Source organism: Stegostoma tigrinum, chromosome 14, assembly GCF_030684315.1.
Source record: "Stegostoma tigrinum isolate sSteTig4 chromosome 14, sSteTig4.hap1, whole genome shotgun sequence".
Classification (NCBI taxonomy): Eukaryota; Metazoa; Chordata; class Chondrichthyes; order Orectolobiformes; family Stegostomatidae; genus Stegostoma; species Stegostoma tigrinum.
In genome coordinates this window covers 43,309,278-43,328,027 of record NC_081367.1, presented here as the reverse complement: position 1 = coordinate 43,328,027, position 18,750 = coordinate 43,309,278, and the positions used below count along the sequence as shown (strand labels likewise).

Here is an 18,750-nt window from a genome sequence, read left to right as displayed (position 1 = left end):
ACATCTGACATTATGTCAGAAGGAAAATCATTAAGAATCAGCTGGAGATGCTTGGGCTTAGGGCATTAAATGAAGGGTTCTGTGTTGCAGTAGCTGTGCCCCTACCTTTGAGCCAGGAGGCCTGTGTTCAAATCTTGTCTGCTCTAGAGGTGTGTAATCATACCTCTGAACAGGTTGATTTAAAAATAGGTTTTAAAAAAATAAATTTAGGAACTCAGGGTTTCTGTGGCACAGTGGTGGTGCCCCTACCTCTGAGCCAGGAGGCCCAGGATCAAGACCCACCTGCTCCAGAGGTGTGTAATTATACCTCATGAACAGGTTGATCAGAATATATTTAAATAATTAATGGAAGGTTGGTAAATTGTAGAAGAAGGGAAGACATAGGCAACCATCAATAACTCCTTAGAAAAAGAAATACATTGAGGAATTCCTACAGTAACATTCTAGTGCCGGGGTGATTGGCCTCCAACACAAACAGCCATTTTCCTTTGTGCAAGGTATGTACAAGCAGTGGAGTGCTTTTCCCCAATTCCTACTGACTTAAATTTTGATTGGGCTCCCTCTGCCATACTTAATCAAATGCTACTGAGATGTCAAGGGCAGTCACTGTCTCCTCATGTCTGCAGTTCAACGGTTTACTCCATGTTTGGACCAAGGCTACAAGGACATCTGGACCTTAAAACCATGTTAAAAAGGAACACCAGTCAGCAAGTTATTGCTGAATACATGTTACCTGATAGAGGGCAAATGAATTCTCCAGTAATATATAAGAAATTTAATAATGAAAACAGAAGTCAATATTTATGAAATGTTGATGATCATATTGATATAACTGAAGAAGTCTTATGTTCACATTATACAATTCAATCTTAAAATTTCATTTCACAAATAAATTTGATTCATTGCAAACATAAACAGTAAAAACAGCAGAAATAATATGATCTGCTGAATTTTCTAAAACTGAAAAACAGCAATTGAAAGTAGTTAATTGCAGCTTTATGAAAATGCATAGGTGTATTAGGGGGATGTGATGGCTTAGTGGTATTATTGCTGGGCTGTTAAACCAGAGACCAACTAATATTCTGGGGAACTGGGTTCAAAACCCATCACAGTGTCATAGAATCCCTACGATGTGAAAACAGGCCCTTCAGCCCAACAAGCCCACAGAGAATCCCATCCAGACCCATCCCCCTAACCTACACATCCTTGAACACTATGGGCAATTTAGCATGTCCAATCCACCTAGCCTGCACATCTTTGGACTGTGGAAGGAAACCCATGGAGATACAGGGAGTATGTGCAAACTCCAAGGGTGGGATTGAACCCAGGTCCATGGTGCTGTGAGGCAGCAGTGCTAACCACTGAGCCACTGTGTCACCACAAGTAGATGGTGGAATTTGTATAGAATGAAAAAATCTGGAACTAAGAATCTCATGATGACCCATCTAGTTTACTTATATCCTTTGGGGAAGGAAATTGCCAGCTCACCTGGCCTGGCCTAAATATGATTCCAGACCCATAGCAATATGAATGACTCTTAACTGCCCTCCATGATGAGCAATAAGTGTTCGCAACACCCTCATCCTGTAAATGAATAAAAGGATTTCTTTGGTTGTTAATGATAATGAAGAGTTTGAGATATTCTGGCAAACAGTAGTGACAAATCTTTTGTTCTAAAATGACTTGTTTAGAGTTTGTTCAGAATGGTAAAACTTCATTACTGGCCTCTGATAGTAATTTTACCTTGGAATGATGCAAAGGAGATGGGTTTTCAACAACCCTTCACGTTACGAATATATCATAAGAAAGAAGGAGAATATTAGCACAGTTGGTGGTCATGGAGAATTTGCTTTAAAAAAAGCTCACAAAATGGACAAATTCTAATCCTCAAAACTGGATGGGGTTGGAAATAGAAGGACTTGGGAAGTAAAGTTTTAAAAATTCTAGAACCCAATTCCAGCCCATCATGAATCTGCCCAGATGTGAGCGTGGTGACCAACACACTCCCAGATTTTTCCTCATTTAAATATTTTCATAAGGTTGTTTGCCTCAGATTTTTCTCAGTTTCAGCTTTACTATTAGTTAGCCATGTTTCCCAGGCCTTGAGAAACTTGAGAATTAAAGGCAGACAAGACAATTGTGTGGTCTGTTTTGAGGAAGGGTTAATGGACCTGAAATTTTAACTCTGATTTCTCTTCACAGACGCTGCCAGACCTGCGGAGCTTTTCCAGCAACTTCCGTTTTTGTTACATTTTCTGTACCACTTTTGAGCTAAGAACACTTCCACTGAACCTAAAAAGCAAACCTGCCAACTTCCTCCACATCCTGTGATTCAGTGCCACCCATTTTCCTCCATGACCTTTGAAACCTCCTCTCTGTCCCCCATTCTAGAACACACATCACCTCCATTAGCCACCCACAATTATCTTCCTGCCCTCCCATGCCCTGATCATTGTGCCCCTCGATGATCTTCTCCCCATTCTTCCCCACAGCCTCTCTGATCCTCCTTTACACTGCCTAACTGCAGACTGGAGTTTTAAGCTGACACACCAGACTTAGTTAGCCATGGTGGGCTCAGACTGCTGGATTTTCCAATGACAAAATAACTCATCAATGCAAACCAGTCACACAAACATCAGAACCAATGAGTTCCCCTAACCCCAGTCAATGATTCTGGCCCAAATAATGTTTTATTTGTGCAAACTACTTTATTTGTGTTATCTCAGTGATGCCATGCTGACCATAGTCCCTTGACATTCAATTACATAACCATCCTCCACTTTCAACATCCTAGGATTGCTATTGACCAGAAATTGAACTGATTGAGCTCTATAAATACTGTGGTTACTGGAGTAGGTCATACAAACAGATGAACAGACAAAATAGGAACAGAAGTAGAATATTCACCTTCTTTGCCTGCCCTGCCATTCAATATGATTAAGGACGATATCTTTGAGTTTTTAATTCTACATCCCCATCTACTCCTGATAACCTTTTATTCTCCTTCCTAGCGATCTATCTACCTGTGACCTAAAAATATTGATTGACCCCGTTTCCACTGCCTTCTGAGGTGGAGAATCTTACCAGAACCCAGTTTCACCAAGTTTCATGGAGAGGGCTCCTCTCTGTGAAACTGAGAAGGTTTACTCCCACTTTCACCACCAACTTGTCTCATTAACTCACTACCAAGCCATTATGGCACTCCTGTCATCTCATGCTAGCCCAATTCTCTCACTTGCTGTGGGCATCCTGCCACTGCCAGGACACCTGAGATTTCTTTAAAGGACAGCTGTATGCTTGGTCAAGTGCTGTTAATCTGAAGCTGTCCTGCATGATTTGTGACATTTTCCTTGGACAAGGCAGATAGAGGGAAACTGGCACACTGCAAGACAAAGATTCAGTGAATATTTAGGCTCTGGCTCAGAGGACAAAGTGCAAAAAACAAGGCTGGGATACTCTGAGCATCCAGGTAGACACAAAGTTTGCAAAAACAGCAAATGAGCAGCTCTGGATGCAGCTTGATTTAGCCTGCGAACTGGGAACCTGTCCATACATGCAAATGGCTTTTGCAGCAGCGATGCAATGAGAGTTGCTGGTGCACACCAAACCTCAGCATTAGACTGCAGAAGCTAACCATAAGTAGACTGGAGATGTGCCATGATGATGTGATGAGGCTAATAAGTGTCAGATGCCAATATTCATGGACATGGGGTGTCTGTGGCTGTTACACGTAGAGGCTTTCTTTGGCATATTGGTACTGGGTGTCCAACAAGCGAGCTGGAATCACCAGGGTCCCCTCAGATTTTCATGTTGGCAATGCTTGGCAGCTAATTTTTATCTAGTTGGTGGGAGAATGGGAACTTGCATACTGATGAGGTAGGAATGAGTGTGATAATGAACAATAATCCACTTTAATAAGCCGCTTGCTGCCTGTACATGACAATGTGCCCTCAATGTCTGAGACTTGGTTTGAAACATTTTAGTCTCGAGGAGGAGAAGGGCCTTGCTGAACAATCTACCTGGTTTTCCAAATTTCTTGCCAGAGCCCACATCATTCTGGGACTGGGAAGATTACATCCAGAGAGTTTCAACATCACACAACTCTCTGAGGAAAAAAAAATCTCTTCATCTTGGTCCTGAAAGGGCAACCCATAACTTCAAATTACTACGGCCCGAATTCTGGACTCGTCTAAACTTCAGTGAAAACAAACCCAGACTATCCTAAAACTATCCAGTCATTCCTGTATCAATCCAGTAAACTCTTACGAACTGCCTTGAATGCATTTATATTGTTCCTTCAATAAGGAGACTAAAACTGAATACAATATTCAAGGTGTGGTCTCACCAATGTCCTGTATAAGTGAAGAATAACATCTTTACTGATGAAGGGTCTAGGCCCGAAACGTCAGCTTTTGTGCTCTTGAGATGCTGCTTGGCCTGCTGTGTTCATTCAGCTTCACATTTTATTATCTTGGATTCTCCAGCATCTGCAGTTCCCATTATCACCAATAACATCCTTACTGTTGTGTTCAATTCCTTTTGTAGCAAAGACGGCATTCCATTAGCCTTTTGTGTTATATGCTGCATTGTAACCGTTCTGTGGATTATGTACTAGAATATTTAAATCCCTTCACATCTTGGAATTCTGAGTCATTCTCCTTTTCAGTGATACCGACTCACTTAACCTCTCCATATCTCTCTGCAGCTTCCTATAGTTCTGAAGGAGAATCATGGACGCAAAGTATTAACTCTATTTCTTTCTTCACAGATGCTGCTAAATCCACTGAGTTTCTATAGTACTTTTTTGTTATTAATCCATATTTCTAGCATCAGATGTATTATGTTTTTATTGCAATATCTCTGTCTTCCTCACAGTATACTTCCCTGTCTATCTTGGTGTTATCTGAAAATGTAGCTACCATGTCTTCATTTCCCTCATCTATGTCATTGATGTAAATTGTAGAAGTTAAGGACCTTGTGCAGTTCCCAACGGCAATTTACATGTCATGTCCTGCCAATCAAAAAAAAAATTATGCATGCTTTCTGTTTTTGGCTAGTCAGCCAATCTTCGATCCATGCCAGCATGTTATTATGTGTTTTTTACTTTCCACAATAACATTTGATGTGGTACTTTATTTATCAAATCAGTTTCGAAAGGTCAGATGCTGGATATCCAGCGGTTAGTGACTCACCTCTTGACTCTTCCAAAGCCTGTTCACCATCTACAAAGCACAAGGCAGAAGTATGATGGAATGATCCCCACTTACCTGGATAAGTGCCACTCCAAAATGCTCAAGAAACTTGACAACATCCAGGTCAAAACAGTCTGCTTGATTGATCTCGGAAGCATTCACTCCTTCCACTACCAATGCTCAGTCACAGCAGTGTGCATCACCTGTAAGTTTCCCTCCAAGCTGCCTGCCATCCAGATTTGGAAACATATCACTATTATTTTCAGTGTTGCTGGGTCAAAATCCTGGAACTCCCTCCATGATGGCATTGTGGGTCTATCTACACCAAATGGACTGTAATGGTTCAAGAAGACAGATCACCATTTCCTTTACAAGGGGAGCCAGGGTTGGGCAACAAATGTTGGCCCAGCCAGCAATATCCACATCCCAAGGATGAAATAAAAAGACCTGTGTTTGCATGTTTCATCTCTTGCAGTTCTATGAATAGCTGGAATCAATGAGTTCTGCAACACAGCAGGTGTGGGACATTTGTCAATCGTTGAGACAACCTAATAATTGTTTATTCCTTACAGTTTATGAGAAAACAACATCAAAGCTAGTTCATTAGCATCTTAATGACCTACAATGGTTTTAAACTTGTAAGAATACATTTAGCTGAATTTCACTGTCAAACCACAGCTAATTCTCAAAACATTGTACCACAGACAGCAATGACAAGAATTACCAGGCAATTTCATTTTGCTGGTGCCGGTTAAAGTACACTGTTCTGTGCTGTTGAGACCATCACTATTTTTCTATTGTTTTCTCATTTTTGATTTTGAACTGTAGACTGAAGTTAAGAATTGAACTGTGAACTTTGAACAGCAGCTCGTTTTGGAAAGAGAAGAGGACAAAATGCATATTTTCTGTCGGGGAATAATCTGAAAAGATCATGCAAATTAAGTACTGCTCCAAAGACACTGTAGACATTTCAACAATGACAGGTTGCTATGCTCAGGGACTGGCACTTGGTTGGATGTTGAATTGGTCAATCAAAGGAACAATGGGTTGGGCCATCAACCACGGAGATGTTGAAATGAAGAGAAAATGATGAGTAAAATGAATCTGATTTTGGGTAGAAGGCAGTTTTGTTTAGGAAGATTCTGCACTGGGTTCGTTTATTGGTTTCACTCTCTCTGGTTATTCTCCACATATCAACTTGTTAGAAGTTCTGACAAAAGAATTCCAGTCTGTAAGAAATGAACAAAAGTCTCAAGAGGTTTTCTGAAGCCATTTGCAATGGCCAGTATCTTTAGAATTCAAGCAAGATATACAGCCCTATATGCCTGTGATACAACCCACTGTCCAAGGATTTCATGAAGGCCTGGTATGCATCATTGAAATGGTTATTGAACGTGAATTATGATTCTTTTATTTTATTTTTAATTTATTCCTTAATTCTCTGTGTGTGTTTGCCTGTTGCTGTGTAGGTAGGAGTTTATGATCAAAGAAGATTGGGCTTATATATTAATTAGGTTATCAGTGTTCTGTTAGCGTTATAAATGTGGCATCCGAGATCTATTACTTGCAGACTTTGGTTAGGAACAAATGAGCAACTTTGAAGGTTATTGAATGTTTTAATTTCACTGTGCTTTAGTCATAGTGGGGCTCATTTAGTTTGGCTTGCTTTCCCTGTAGCAGCGGTCATTGTCAAATGGTGCCATTAGATCAGCCTAAGTTCTTATCCAAAAGACAGCCCTTTCCTTAATATAATACCGGCCATGTACTTAAACCATGTTTCTAGAAACTCATTCATGGGATGTGAGTGTTGCTGTTAGGCTAGCAGTTATTGTCCTTCACTAATTACCCTTGAGAAGGGAGACTGACAATGTTATTAGGGAGGAAGATCCAGAATTTTGACCCAGCAACACTGGATTAGTTTCTATGCTTGATACAGCAGGTGTAGCTCAGAAGAGAAAGGAATGATGGGAATGTAGGTGGACATAATTCAAACTATACAAAACAGTAATAGGCTGGTGGTAGCAGGTAACACCTGAATGGACATGTGGGGAGAGAAGCAGCAGGACACAAGATACTTAATGACGGTTTTAGAAAAGCAGTCAAAGGAGCCAAGATTCTACAGTTTTCCGTTTCATAATAACAGGAAATAATAAATATCTGGTAAGATAAACGCAGAAACCAGCTTTATTATGTAAAATACTGGTATTAGAGAAATAAAGGTGGACTGGATCATGGTTAGAAAGGAAGTAAAGAACTGCAATGTCTTCCTAAATGAGGCACTGAGCTCTTAACACTGAGTGCTGATGGCAGAGCTGATTTCAAACTCAACAAATAGCAACAAGTAAGAGATAGATTGACACCAGGTAGTGGAGCTTGAAGGTTCACAAGTGAAAGAGGAATTCAGAGGCAAACACACCGACAAGAAATAGAAGAAGTTCAATCAGACACTGTGCAAAACTGGTGGAACCCAGTGGCAAACTTGATTGGGAAAACTGTTGAAGAAATGTTTCAAAGATATGAGGAAGAAAGATGGAAAAGCAACTTGGTGGTGGAATGAAAACACAGAAACTGTAGTAAATGAAAAGGAGGAACTGTGAAAGAGATAGTAACTATCAGCAATTGCTGGACAATGTGGGAGGTTTACATATAATCCAAAATGAATGTGGAGTAACTAGTGAAAATGATGTAATCAAGGGGATGTAGGGTCAATACTTTGACTTGCTTTGGTCTAAAGAAAACCTGAGAATAAAGACAGACGAGGTAGCTGGAAATTAAATAGCATTAATCTGGAAGAAATCAAAATAGTCCTGAATGGAATGAAAAGCAGCAGTGGAGTAGGAACAGCAGGACATATAATGGAAATATAACCTCATTGGGTAAATTTGGTGCCCAGTTTCTGAACAAACTGCTCATGTGTTATGATAAGTGAGAAAATCCCTAGGACATGAAGCTAATGCATTTTGGTATGAATATTAATAGAAAGGGAGACATCCAGGATTGCAAGGACTACTAAGGAGTTAAACACCTATCACATATCTTCAAGATATTAGAGAGACACATGGCCCAAAGAGTGAGAAAAATTGTTTAAGTCCACAAAAGTCAGTTCAATTTCATGTTTGGAACAAGCACCACAGATGCCATTTTTCCTTCTGAGACAAGTGTTGGAGAAATATCAGGAAGTTTGATGCAACATGAAGATTACATTGATAATTGGGTGACCAGGGAAAAATCTGGAGGTTGCCAGAATTCCTAGAATTCCCAAGAAACACATTTGGCTATTTTAAGATGTGGATAAGGAATACCACATAAGACAAAGAAGCAGCATGGAGGAGAGTGAGAATTTTATAGTTGAGGTTGGATGACACCAAGGATTTGCACTTAGCTGTTTCCTCTTTTTAATTGACATGGATCTTCTGCCTGTGCTAGTTAGCTAGTGAGATGAGATGTATCATGGGGAATAATGTTTGTAGATGGCATTAAGCTATGTGGTGGGGTTGATGAAAACAGGACCACACATCTGGGGAACGGGAAATATAAAAACATTGGAAGACATGGATGTGAAGACACAAGACCTATATTATGGACCTTTAGCTTGAGCATAGGAAGGCAAGCGATGTTAAGTGTCTGAAGTCAGTAATGACAGAGGATGGAAGTATAGAAATGGATTAGGTCTATTTTGAGTAATTGGAAGAAGCGCAGCAGATTACTTTGTGAGATCGCTGAAATGGAAAAGAGGAATCTCCCGAAAAGTTATGTAATCAACCTCATTAAACAATCAGAAAGGTGGGCAATGAGTGGTACTAATGAGGTAGGATGCTGAGACGAGTCTATGGAATAATATAAAAGAGGAATCAGCTCATCAAGGGTCAGTGGAAGAGATAGTGGGAGCATGAAAGAAACTGAGAAGAGATTAAAATACCTATTTCAGAGAGAGAGAGAGAGAGAGAGAGAAAGGGATTGGAGATGGAACTGGCAGGTAAAAGAAGAAAAGGAAGGCCAGTGACCAGTTGGAAAGCTGCGATGACAAGAGAGTTAAGTGCAGTAGGAGGACAGGAGGAGATGGTGAAGAGTGAATAACAAGCATTGTGGTGAGGCCTAAACAAAATGAAGAAACTGAAGGGTATAGAATTTCAAAGGTTCAGAACCTTCTGAGTTAAGATATTGCTCTCTGCTCAGTCCTAATAATCAGCTCCTTATCTTGAAACTGTGTTCTCGATTCCCCAGCCAGGGTCAACTTCAATGTTTCTCTCCATCAAGAATCCCAAAGAGAACCTTTGTAATTTTTTTTCAGTCCATTTAGGATTTCACTTTCTCAAAAAATGGTAATTGGGTAGATCTCCTCCATGTAAAGCCAGGTTGGGTGCCACATTTAGAGTTATTATGCAGGTAAGCCTCAACCTTATTCTTAATTGCTTTGTCCGATTTGCAAGTAAACACTTCCCCTTCCTCCTAGTTGTTTTCACTGAGTGTGCTGCTCTCTTCTTGGCAAAATTCATTCCATACATTGGGAATATGCAGATCAGCAGGTTGCCTGCCATTGCTTGAGGCTGTTTATTGAATTTATATCAATATTATTTGACTACTGTTTAGAGTTGATTACACATGCAAGAACATTTTCCAGAAAAATAGCAACAGTTCAGGATCACATGCCAATTAAAAAGGAACTTTGTATTTCAAACTATTTTCCAAAATTATGCTGTAAACTGATTCATTCTTGGTGGTTCTTCTATCTAGTGAAACGATGCATGGGAAAGCAATAAAAGTAGATTTTCGGATTATAAGGATTCACTTTTGTGGCACTTGGATCAGGAACATAAATAGGATCATACTGTGGGCAGCATTTGAAGCCAGACCAAGGCATTGGTCCACCTTTGAGTAAGATTGGACCATGGAGACAATTAGAAATAGATTGGACCAGTGTCATGAAGCTTGAGTTTTAAAAAAAGTGCTGTGATAAATTAAATGATGTAGGAATAAAAAGAATGATGAATATGACCATGCGAAACCACTTCAAACAATGAAGACAAAGAAAACTTGCTGCTGAAAAATAATCAGTGGCAGATTTAAGTGGAAACTGAGATTAATTTGCCTTCAGCCCCTTATTGATCCAACACTTACCGGAAGCATATTTAGCACCAATGTAAGTTAAATTCATGTAAATCATTTAAATTCACGATTTTCTACTTCTTCTGTTTTTGGAAAATTATTAATATTTATTTATAACGAGGGAGCAAGATTAGTTCCTTAGATGAGAGGGCTGTGCTATGAAGGGAGATTGAATAGAATGGGCCTATATTCCTGTGAATTTCCGATTAAGTGATCTCATTGAAAATTTACATCAGGTAGCCCCATAAACACTGTCTAACTGGCTGCCCATTATAAGCAGCTGTAAACTGATGTTCAGTTCTATTACAGCCAATGTAATTAAATATCGTGTACTCCATGTAATGGGTGGTCTGTTTGACACTGCTTATGTTGTGCCAGTATTATGGACAGAGTCAGGAGACAACCGAAACCCTTGCTCCCTTCGCCTTACTTTCTGTAGTCATTGTGTTTTTTGAAAGGTAGAGTGTGTGCACTTTTTAGGCACCAATGTGTGGAGCCAATTTAAATAAGAACAGTAAACTTTTGAAGGTTTAAAAGGATTATTTATTCACACCTTTGTCTTTGAAGTCTGATAGCTACTTCATGAACACATAACACATATACAGGATTAACCATCAGGCTCACACACCTAAGACCCTGTTATTTGCAGACAAAAAGAACATGCACTGGTATTGTGATCAGAGATAATGGGAACTGCAGATGCTGGAGAATCCAAGATAACAAAGTGTGGAGCTGGATGAACACAGCAGGCCAAGCAGCATCTCAGGAGCACAAAAGCCCGAAAAAGGCCCGAAACATCAGCTTTTGTGCTCCTGAGATGCTACTTGGTTGGCTGTGTTCATCCAGCTTCACACTTTGTTATCATACACTGGTATTGCACCTGTTTCAACTCAACAATGCAGATGACAGCTATTTGCATGTTCATTTCTCAGGGAAATGCCTAACTAATCAAAGTCAACCTGCTTGGCTTAAAGTTTAAACAAAGCCCAGTTTAGTCAGTCAGCCCAGTCAATCAACATTAATGGGCCCATTCTCCATGGCAACACCGATATCAATCAGAATCCACATGCCAAACAGTCAGCACACTCCTCTTGTGTGGTGTAATTTTGGTTTTCCCTTTCAATTTGTATTTTCACAAAGTGTCTTGATGAATGCAAAATGAAAAACTTTGATAAAATGTATTTATTTTTGGCAATAGCCAAGATAAAGTTTAAGTGAATAGCCCACATTCAACTGGTTACAAACAAATGAACAGTGCACAAGAAGGACTTACAAGAGGCCTATTAAAAAAATATTGTTTCAGGACGTGAGATTGCTCGCTGAGCTGGAAGGTTAGTTTTCAGATGTTTCGTCACCATGGTGACGAAACATCTGAAAACTAACTTTCCAGCTCAGCGAGCAATCTCACATCCAGAACCTCAACCTGAGCTACAAATCTTCTCAAAACTCGCTAATATTGTTTCACTCCTGAAGGCTTGGCCTGGGTAGATTCAGATAACGAAGTTGTACATCAGTGTTGCAGAATTCCTTTGAAGATAAGAATATCCAGCAGCTCACAAAGCCAAGCAATTTGAGCTATTATACTACAAGACCTACATGTGACTTCAGACCCACGGCTTTGTGGTTGACTCTTAACTGCCTCTGGCAATTAGGGATGGACATGAAATGCTGCCTGGCCAGCGATGCCCTCATTCCATAAATGAATAAAACAAAGTTCAGTGTCTTTGCAGGTGGAAGTGGGATAAGAATCAGGCTTGGAACTTTTCAATGTGTAATAGCTTCCCAGTTTAAAAACTCATGGATGCTAACTCATTGGTTCTGCATCTGGTATGCTCCAGTGGATTCCCTTTGCGGAATGATCTTGTGTAGATCAATTAGTTTCCTTTGTTTCATGGGATAGTAGATTTGTTACCAGTGAGCCACTTTTAGGCACATGACTATGGTCTATCAAGAATGACTTAAAGCTTGAATCATTGCAGCACAGAGGAGAATGTATGGGGGTTCTTCACACTTATTTGGGATGAACTAGTTCAGTCACAGTTGCTTTGGGACTTGAAGTCCAAGATTAGCCATGATGAGATAAATGATCTATTCTTGCTCCTTTATCTCCTGTTCTTATTCTTTCAAACTTGAATACATGAAATCTGATTGTCCATTGATTTTGAGTTTTTAAACAATTTCAGAGACCATAGATTTAAGGCAATGGACAGAAGGTTTAGAGGTGATATGAGGAAAAGGTTTTTCACTCAGAGGCTGTTAGAAGTCTAGAGCTCACTATCAGAAAGGTGGGAGCAGCAGAATTCCTCATAATATTGAAGAAGTATTTAGATGTGTACTTGTGATGCCAAGGTATACAGAGCTGTAGGCCAAGTGCTGGAAGATGGAGTAAGAACGGTCAAGTGCTTGTTTTCGACCTGTGCAGACTTGATGCATGTTTTTCTGTGCTGTACACCTCTGACTGTATCAGTTTATGACTCTGTGACCCTAACAGGTCTAAATTTTGAAAATAATTTCTGTATCTATGTCAATACAAATATGAAGAACTTTGCCATGATTTTTCAATTAGGAACTTTCCAGAGGCTTGACTAGTCAATACAGAATGTTCAAAGTTCAAGTGATCCTTGGCAGAGATCTTTGTAACATGTCGAGTATATTTTTATAGGAAAGACCAGTCCAAAAAATTATACACTGAATGCAGTTCATGTTTAAAATAAGGTACAGGACATGTCATTACTGGGCATAACAATCAATGCACAAGGGAATTTCTACTGCACAGAATTCTTAGAGGCCTCGACAGAGTAGATGCTGGGAAGCCATTTCCTTGTCGAGAAAATATGGAACTAAGGGTTATGGCCTCAGCATTAAGGAATAACCCATTCATTACTGAGCTAAGAAGAAAGTTCACTGCACAATGGGGACATGTGTCTCCATCATTATCGACATAAGAAGTCTGTGGATGTTAGGTACAATCAGGATTGAGATAGACGCTATAGATATTAAGTGATATAGAGATAGGGCAACAGAGATGTGTTGTAAATATTAGAGAGTACAAACAAACAAAGTATATATAGTCATGAGTATTATAAGCATATGAATCACTTCACAAATTTATTGAGAAATAATTTATCAAGCCATTAATGTTACATTTGTTTGACTTCAAGCTCTCAATTATTTTTAGTTACAATTAAGATAACTATTATTTATTTGCTAGATTGTTGTTACTGTTGTAAAGTTACTGTGTATAATGTACGTTATGAATATCAATTAAAAACTGCTGTTATATTTGCAGGTGTTATAGAATATTTATAAAACACCAGTTTTAATTTCTGCTACATGACTAACACTCCAACGTGACATTTAGGAGAAACAATTAAACAAATGTATTTTTTAAAATTAAAATAATCTTCTCCAATAAGGAAAACACAAATCCATATATGGCATTCACCTTGGACACGATAGGCAAGTAATTTTCCAATTATGGAAAATTATTCATTCTTCAGTACGCATTTAGCATTTCTGCGATATCATCGTATAACATCTTCCTGCACAACTATAGAAGGAACAGTAAATCAAGATTTCCAGAGATTCCAATCAAATATTTGTAAGTACATCAGGTTCGCACACTGCTGCCAATACACAAAGAATTAATGACATTTGGGACTGAGACCAGTTAAGTACCTAATTAGCTGCTTGATAAATATGAAACTATTATAACTACAGGTGCATTGTGGTTAACCAGCATTTTGTCATTAAAGCACTCAAATTCTTATTTGAAACCTGACAAAGGGAAACATACTTTGGCTGCCATTTTAATTAACAACCGTTAAAATCGAGAAAAACAAAAACAGAATTAAATATTTTATTAAATCATGAAAAATCTTCTTAAAATTATCCCTATTATTTTCAGTATTAATTTGATTTTATTATCTGAGTATATCTTTATAGTATCTGGACACTTAGAAAACAATAGTAGGAGAGCACAGAGTCAACATGAATTTAGAAAATGAAATTAAACGTAAATGATTTTAAGGATGTAACTGACAAAATAGAGAAGGGGAGCCAGTGGGTGTGTTGTGTGTGGATATTCAAAAGGTTTTCAGAGGAGTTTGAAACTAAGCGGGTATTTGTAAGGTGAAAGGAGAAAGATTTAAAAGGGACATGAGAGAAAATTGTTTCACACAAGTGTGGTTCTTATGTGCAATGAACTGCCAGACAAAGAGGTAGATGCAAGTAGTTACAACATTTAAAAGACCGCTGACTAGGTACACGATTAGATAGGGTTTAGAGGGATATGAGCCAAATGCAAGTAAGTGGAACTAGTTTAGTTTGGGAAACTTAGCCAGCATGGATGAGTTGGATGAAAGGGTTGGTTTCCATGCTGTATGGCTATGACTTTACGATCTTATGATAAGATCCCACACAGAGGTTAAAAGCAAAATTAGTCGACACGAGACTGGGGTAATTTACTGGTGTAGAGCCATAGAGATGAACAGCACGGAAACAGACCCTTCGGTCCAACTCATCCATGCTGACCAGATATCCCATATAAATCTAGTTCTATTTGCCAACATTTGGTCCATATCCCTCTAAACCCGGTGTGGCTACCTCTACATTGGGGAAACCAAGCGGAGGCTTGGAGACCGCTTTGCAGAACACCTCCGCTCAGTTCGCAACAAACAACTGCACCTCCCAGTCGCAAACCATTTCCACTCCCCCTCCCATTCTTTAGATGACATGTCCATCATGGGCCTCCTGCACTGCCACAATGATGCCACCCGAAGGTTGCAGGAACAGCAACTCATATTCCACCTGGGAACCCTGCAGCCTAATGGTATCAATGTGGACTTCACCAGTTTCAAAATCTCCCCTTCCCCAACTGCATCCCTAAACCAGCCCAGTTCGCCCCCTCCCCCCACTGCACCACACAACCAGCCCAGCTCTTCCTCCCCACCCACTGCATCCCAAAACCAGTCCAACCTGTCTCTGCCTCCCTAACTGGTTCTTCCTCTCACCCATCCCTTCCTCCCACCCCAAGCCGCACCCCCATCTACCTACTAACCTCATCCCACCTCCTTGACCTGTCCGTCTTCCCTGGACTGACCTATCCCCTCCCTACCTCCCCACCTATACTCTCTCCACCTATCTTCTTTACTCTCCATCTTCGGTCCGCCTCCCCCTCTCTCCCTATTTATTCCAGTTCCATCTCCCCATCCCCCTCTCTGATGAAGGGTCTAGGCCCGAAACGTCAGCTTTTGTGCTCCTGAGATGCTGCTTGGCCTGCTGTGTTCATCCAGCCTCACATTTTATTATCTCCCTCTAAACCCTTCCTACTCATGTACACATCCAAATGCCTTTTAATTGTTGTAATTGTACCAGCCTCCACTATTTTCTCTGGCAACTCATTCATACATGCACCACCCTTTGCATGAAAAAGATGCCCATTAGGTCCCTTATAAATCTTTCTCCTCTCACCTTAAACCTATGACCTCTAGTTTTGGACTCCTTCACCCCAGGGAAAAGACTTTGTCTATCAACTCTCTCCATGCTCCTCATAATTTTATAAACCTCTGTAAGATCACCCCTCAGCATCTGATGCTTTAGGAGAAATAACCCCAGCCTATTCAGCCTCTCCCAATAGCTCAAACCCACCAACCCTGGGAACATCCTTGTAAATATTTTCTGACCCCTTTCATTTCACAATAACCTTCATAAAGCAGGGAGACCAGAATTGGTTGCAGCATTCCAAATGTGGGCTAACCAATGTCTTGTACAGCCACAACATGATTCCCCCAATTCCTATACTCAATGCACTGACCAATAAAGGCAAGCATACCAAACACCTTCTTCATTATCTTGTCTCCTTGCGATTCCACTTTCAAGGAACTATGAACCTGCACTCCAAGGTCACTTTGTTCAGCAACACATTTATCTAAATGAAACTCGATCTGCCAGTCCTCAGACCATTAGCCCATCTGATCAAAGATCCGTTGTACTCTAAGGTAACCTTCTTCGCTGTCCACTACACCTCCAATTTTGTTGTCATCTGCAAACTTACCATACCTCCTATGTTCACATTCCAAATCAATGGCAAATTGGACAGAAAATTGACAGTCATGAATCTTTAGGTGTTCGCTACCCCTAGATACATATGTAAAGCCCAGCCATTAAGTATATTCAAGATAGAGGCCGTTGGGTTTCTAGGTATTGAAGTTATCAAGGTATATCAGGATTGTGTGAGAAAATTCATTGATTTGATTTGATTTATTATTGTTCATGTGTACTGAGATACAGTGAAAAGTATTGCTTTACATACATGCCAGATAAATCATACCTAACATAAGTACATCAGGATAATAGAACAGAATCCAGAATGTAGAGTTGCAGCTACAGAGAAACTGCAGAGAAAGATCAATTCAAATACATGAAAGGTCTATTCATAACTCTGATAACAGCTGAGAAGAAACTGTTCTTAAATTTGTTGGCATGCGTTTTCAAACTTTTGTATGTTCTGCCTAATGGAAGAGAGTATAACCAACATGGGAAAGATCATTGATTTCGTTGGTTGCTTTCCTGAGGCAGTGGCAATTGTAGATGGAGTCGTTGGAAGGAAGGCTGGTTTTCGTGATGGCTTGGGTTGCATGAAGAATAGCCATGACCTCATTTTTTAGTCAGAGGAGGTTTAAGAGACCAATGGCCAATTATTTCCTATGTTCCTGTTTATCGCATGTTACCTTGAGGCATAAATTCAGTTAATTTCTATTACATTCCTTCAACTGGACCAATTACCATTTGATATAGCACAACAAAGTGATAGGACTAAATTTTCATTTAAGATGCAAAGAGATAATAGAATTTAGGCCCAGTCTGGTTATCAGACAGAGAAGGTATGGTTTTGAAATGTTTTTGCATTTTCTCTGGGCATGTTTTGTTACACATTTCTACAGTAAAATGATGAAAACATTGTTTTTTCAGCATCAGAGAATCCCACATTTTATAGTCCAGTAACAGTTATTTTGATGTGCATTTAATTTTATGCTAAAACCTACAAACACATGGTTCACAATGTGGATTTAACTCATTATTAGACTTAAATATTTATAAATGTTAATTTGTCTCATGATAATGGAGCATTTGTTTCAAACAGCGACATAAAACAAAACTGCAGGATCTTACATATTTTGGAGAAAAGCCAAAATGGCATTTTAGATTAATAAAATGTGAAAGTGAAATTAATTTATGACAATGTTTTTTAGATTGATCAAGATGGACTCACACTGCCAGAAAGGACTCTTTATTTTGGGCAAGATGAAGAAAGTGAAAAGGTAAGGCATTCTAAATCTTTTTGGTACATTAAAATCTAAATAAATTAATCAAAGGAAAACTATAGGTGCCACTTTACTTTATCTGTGGATATGTAGCTCTTCAATTTAGGTCAAATTTTGCTTGGATGTCAGACGACTGGTAGAAAGAGGCTGCATTTTGAAGCTTACTTTGGAAAGTGATTGAACACTGACTTTTCTTACCTCTGCGGGAATCTGAGTTTAAATATAGACGTCTTGAAAGGAATGAATCTTTATTTTTTGTCCTCTAAACATCTTTGAGGAGGAGCCTGTTATTATAAGTTCCAGAAAAATTATGCAGTGGGGAGGCCTGTGAAAATGTCACCACGATGTTCCATATGTACAGTGTAGTGTTGCACTTGCTTTCCTATTCCCCTCTAATACATTTTCACTTATACCATGATATTAATTAATCTTTCCCTGACTAAAAATTCTTTGACTGAAATGAGGCTCCAAAGCACAACTGGTGTCCAGCCTGCATAAATGTGTCCTAACTGTCATGGTGCTGGCATTGCCATGCTAAGTGTGCGCCAGATAAAACCTGACTGGGAGGACTATTGGCTAGAAGATGAGGCAGAACAATACTGCCATTCTCAATTTGACAACAATGTCAAGTGCAATGGGTTCCCACAGTGTGACGTATCATGTCCATTGGGCTTAGGAAATGTAGGTTTGTCAGTCCCTGGATAGTTCTTCTCACTGTTATGGATGCCTTGTCCTGCAAGGTAGCAATTAGTCTATTGTAATATATTTGGATTAAGTGCCTGTCATGGCTGAATGACTCTTGGTTTCCTTCATTAGTTCATGGGATATGGATGATGTGTTATGATGAGGTATTTGGGAGTCATTTCTTTAAAAGCAGCCGCTGTTGCTAAGCCAGATTTATTCTTCCCTCAAGACCTGTTGTAGATGAAATTATGGGCTTTAAACCTTCAGAAGGATATTTATACCTGATGAGGTGATGTTTATGTTAGGTTCTGTAACAGAAAGACAAAGTGTAGGTAACATAGTACTGAAAAATTCGATTACATTTTAATGCAATTCCTGCTATCTATACATGCATTATTATAACAGACACTAGTGTGTCTAGGGTCAAGCTAAACAATTGGGAT

The 18,750-nt window shown here is 39.5% G+C and overlaps 1 protein-coding gene across 2 annotated transcripts in view; it reads left to right on the top strand.

The window, feature by feature from the left end:
• Positions 1-18,750, top strand: part of LOC125457772 (endothelin-converting enzyme-like 1) — a 102,965-nt gene that overhangs the window by 11,830 nt on the left and 72,385 nt on the right. For both annotated transcript variants that reach the window (XM_048542364.1, XM_048542365.2), the window contains exon 2: positions 17,552-17,620. In XM_048542364.1, coding sequence (XP_048398321.1) covers positions 17,552-17,620 — 69 coding nt within the window. The remainder of the gene's footprint in view (positions 1-17,551; positions 17,621-18,750) is intronic.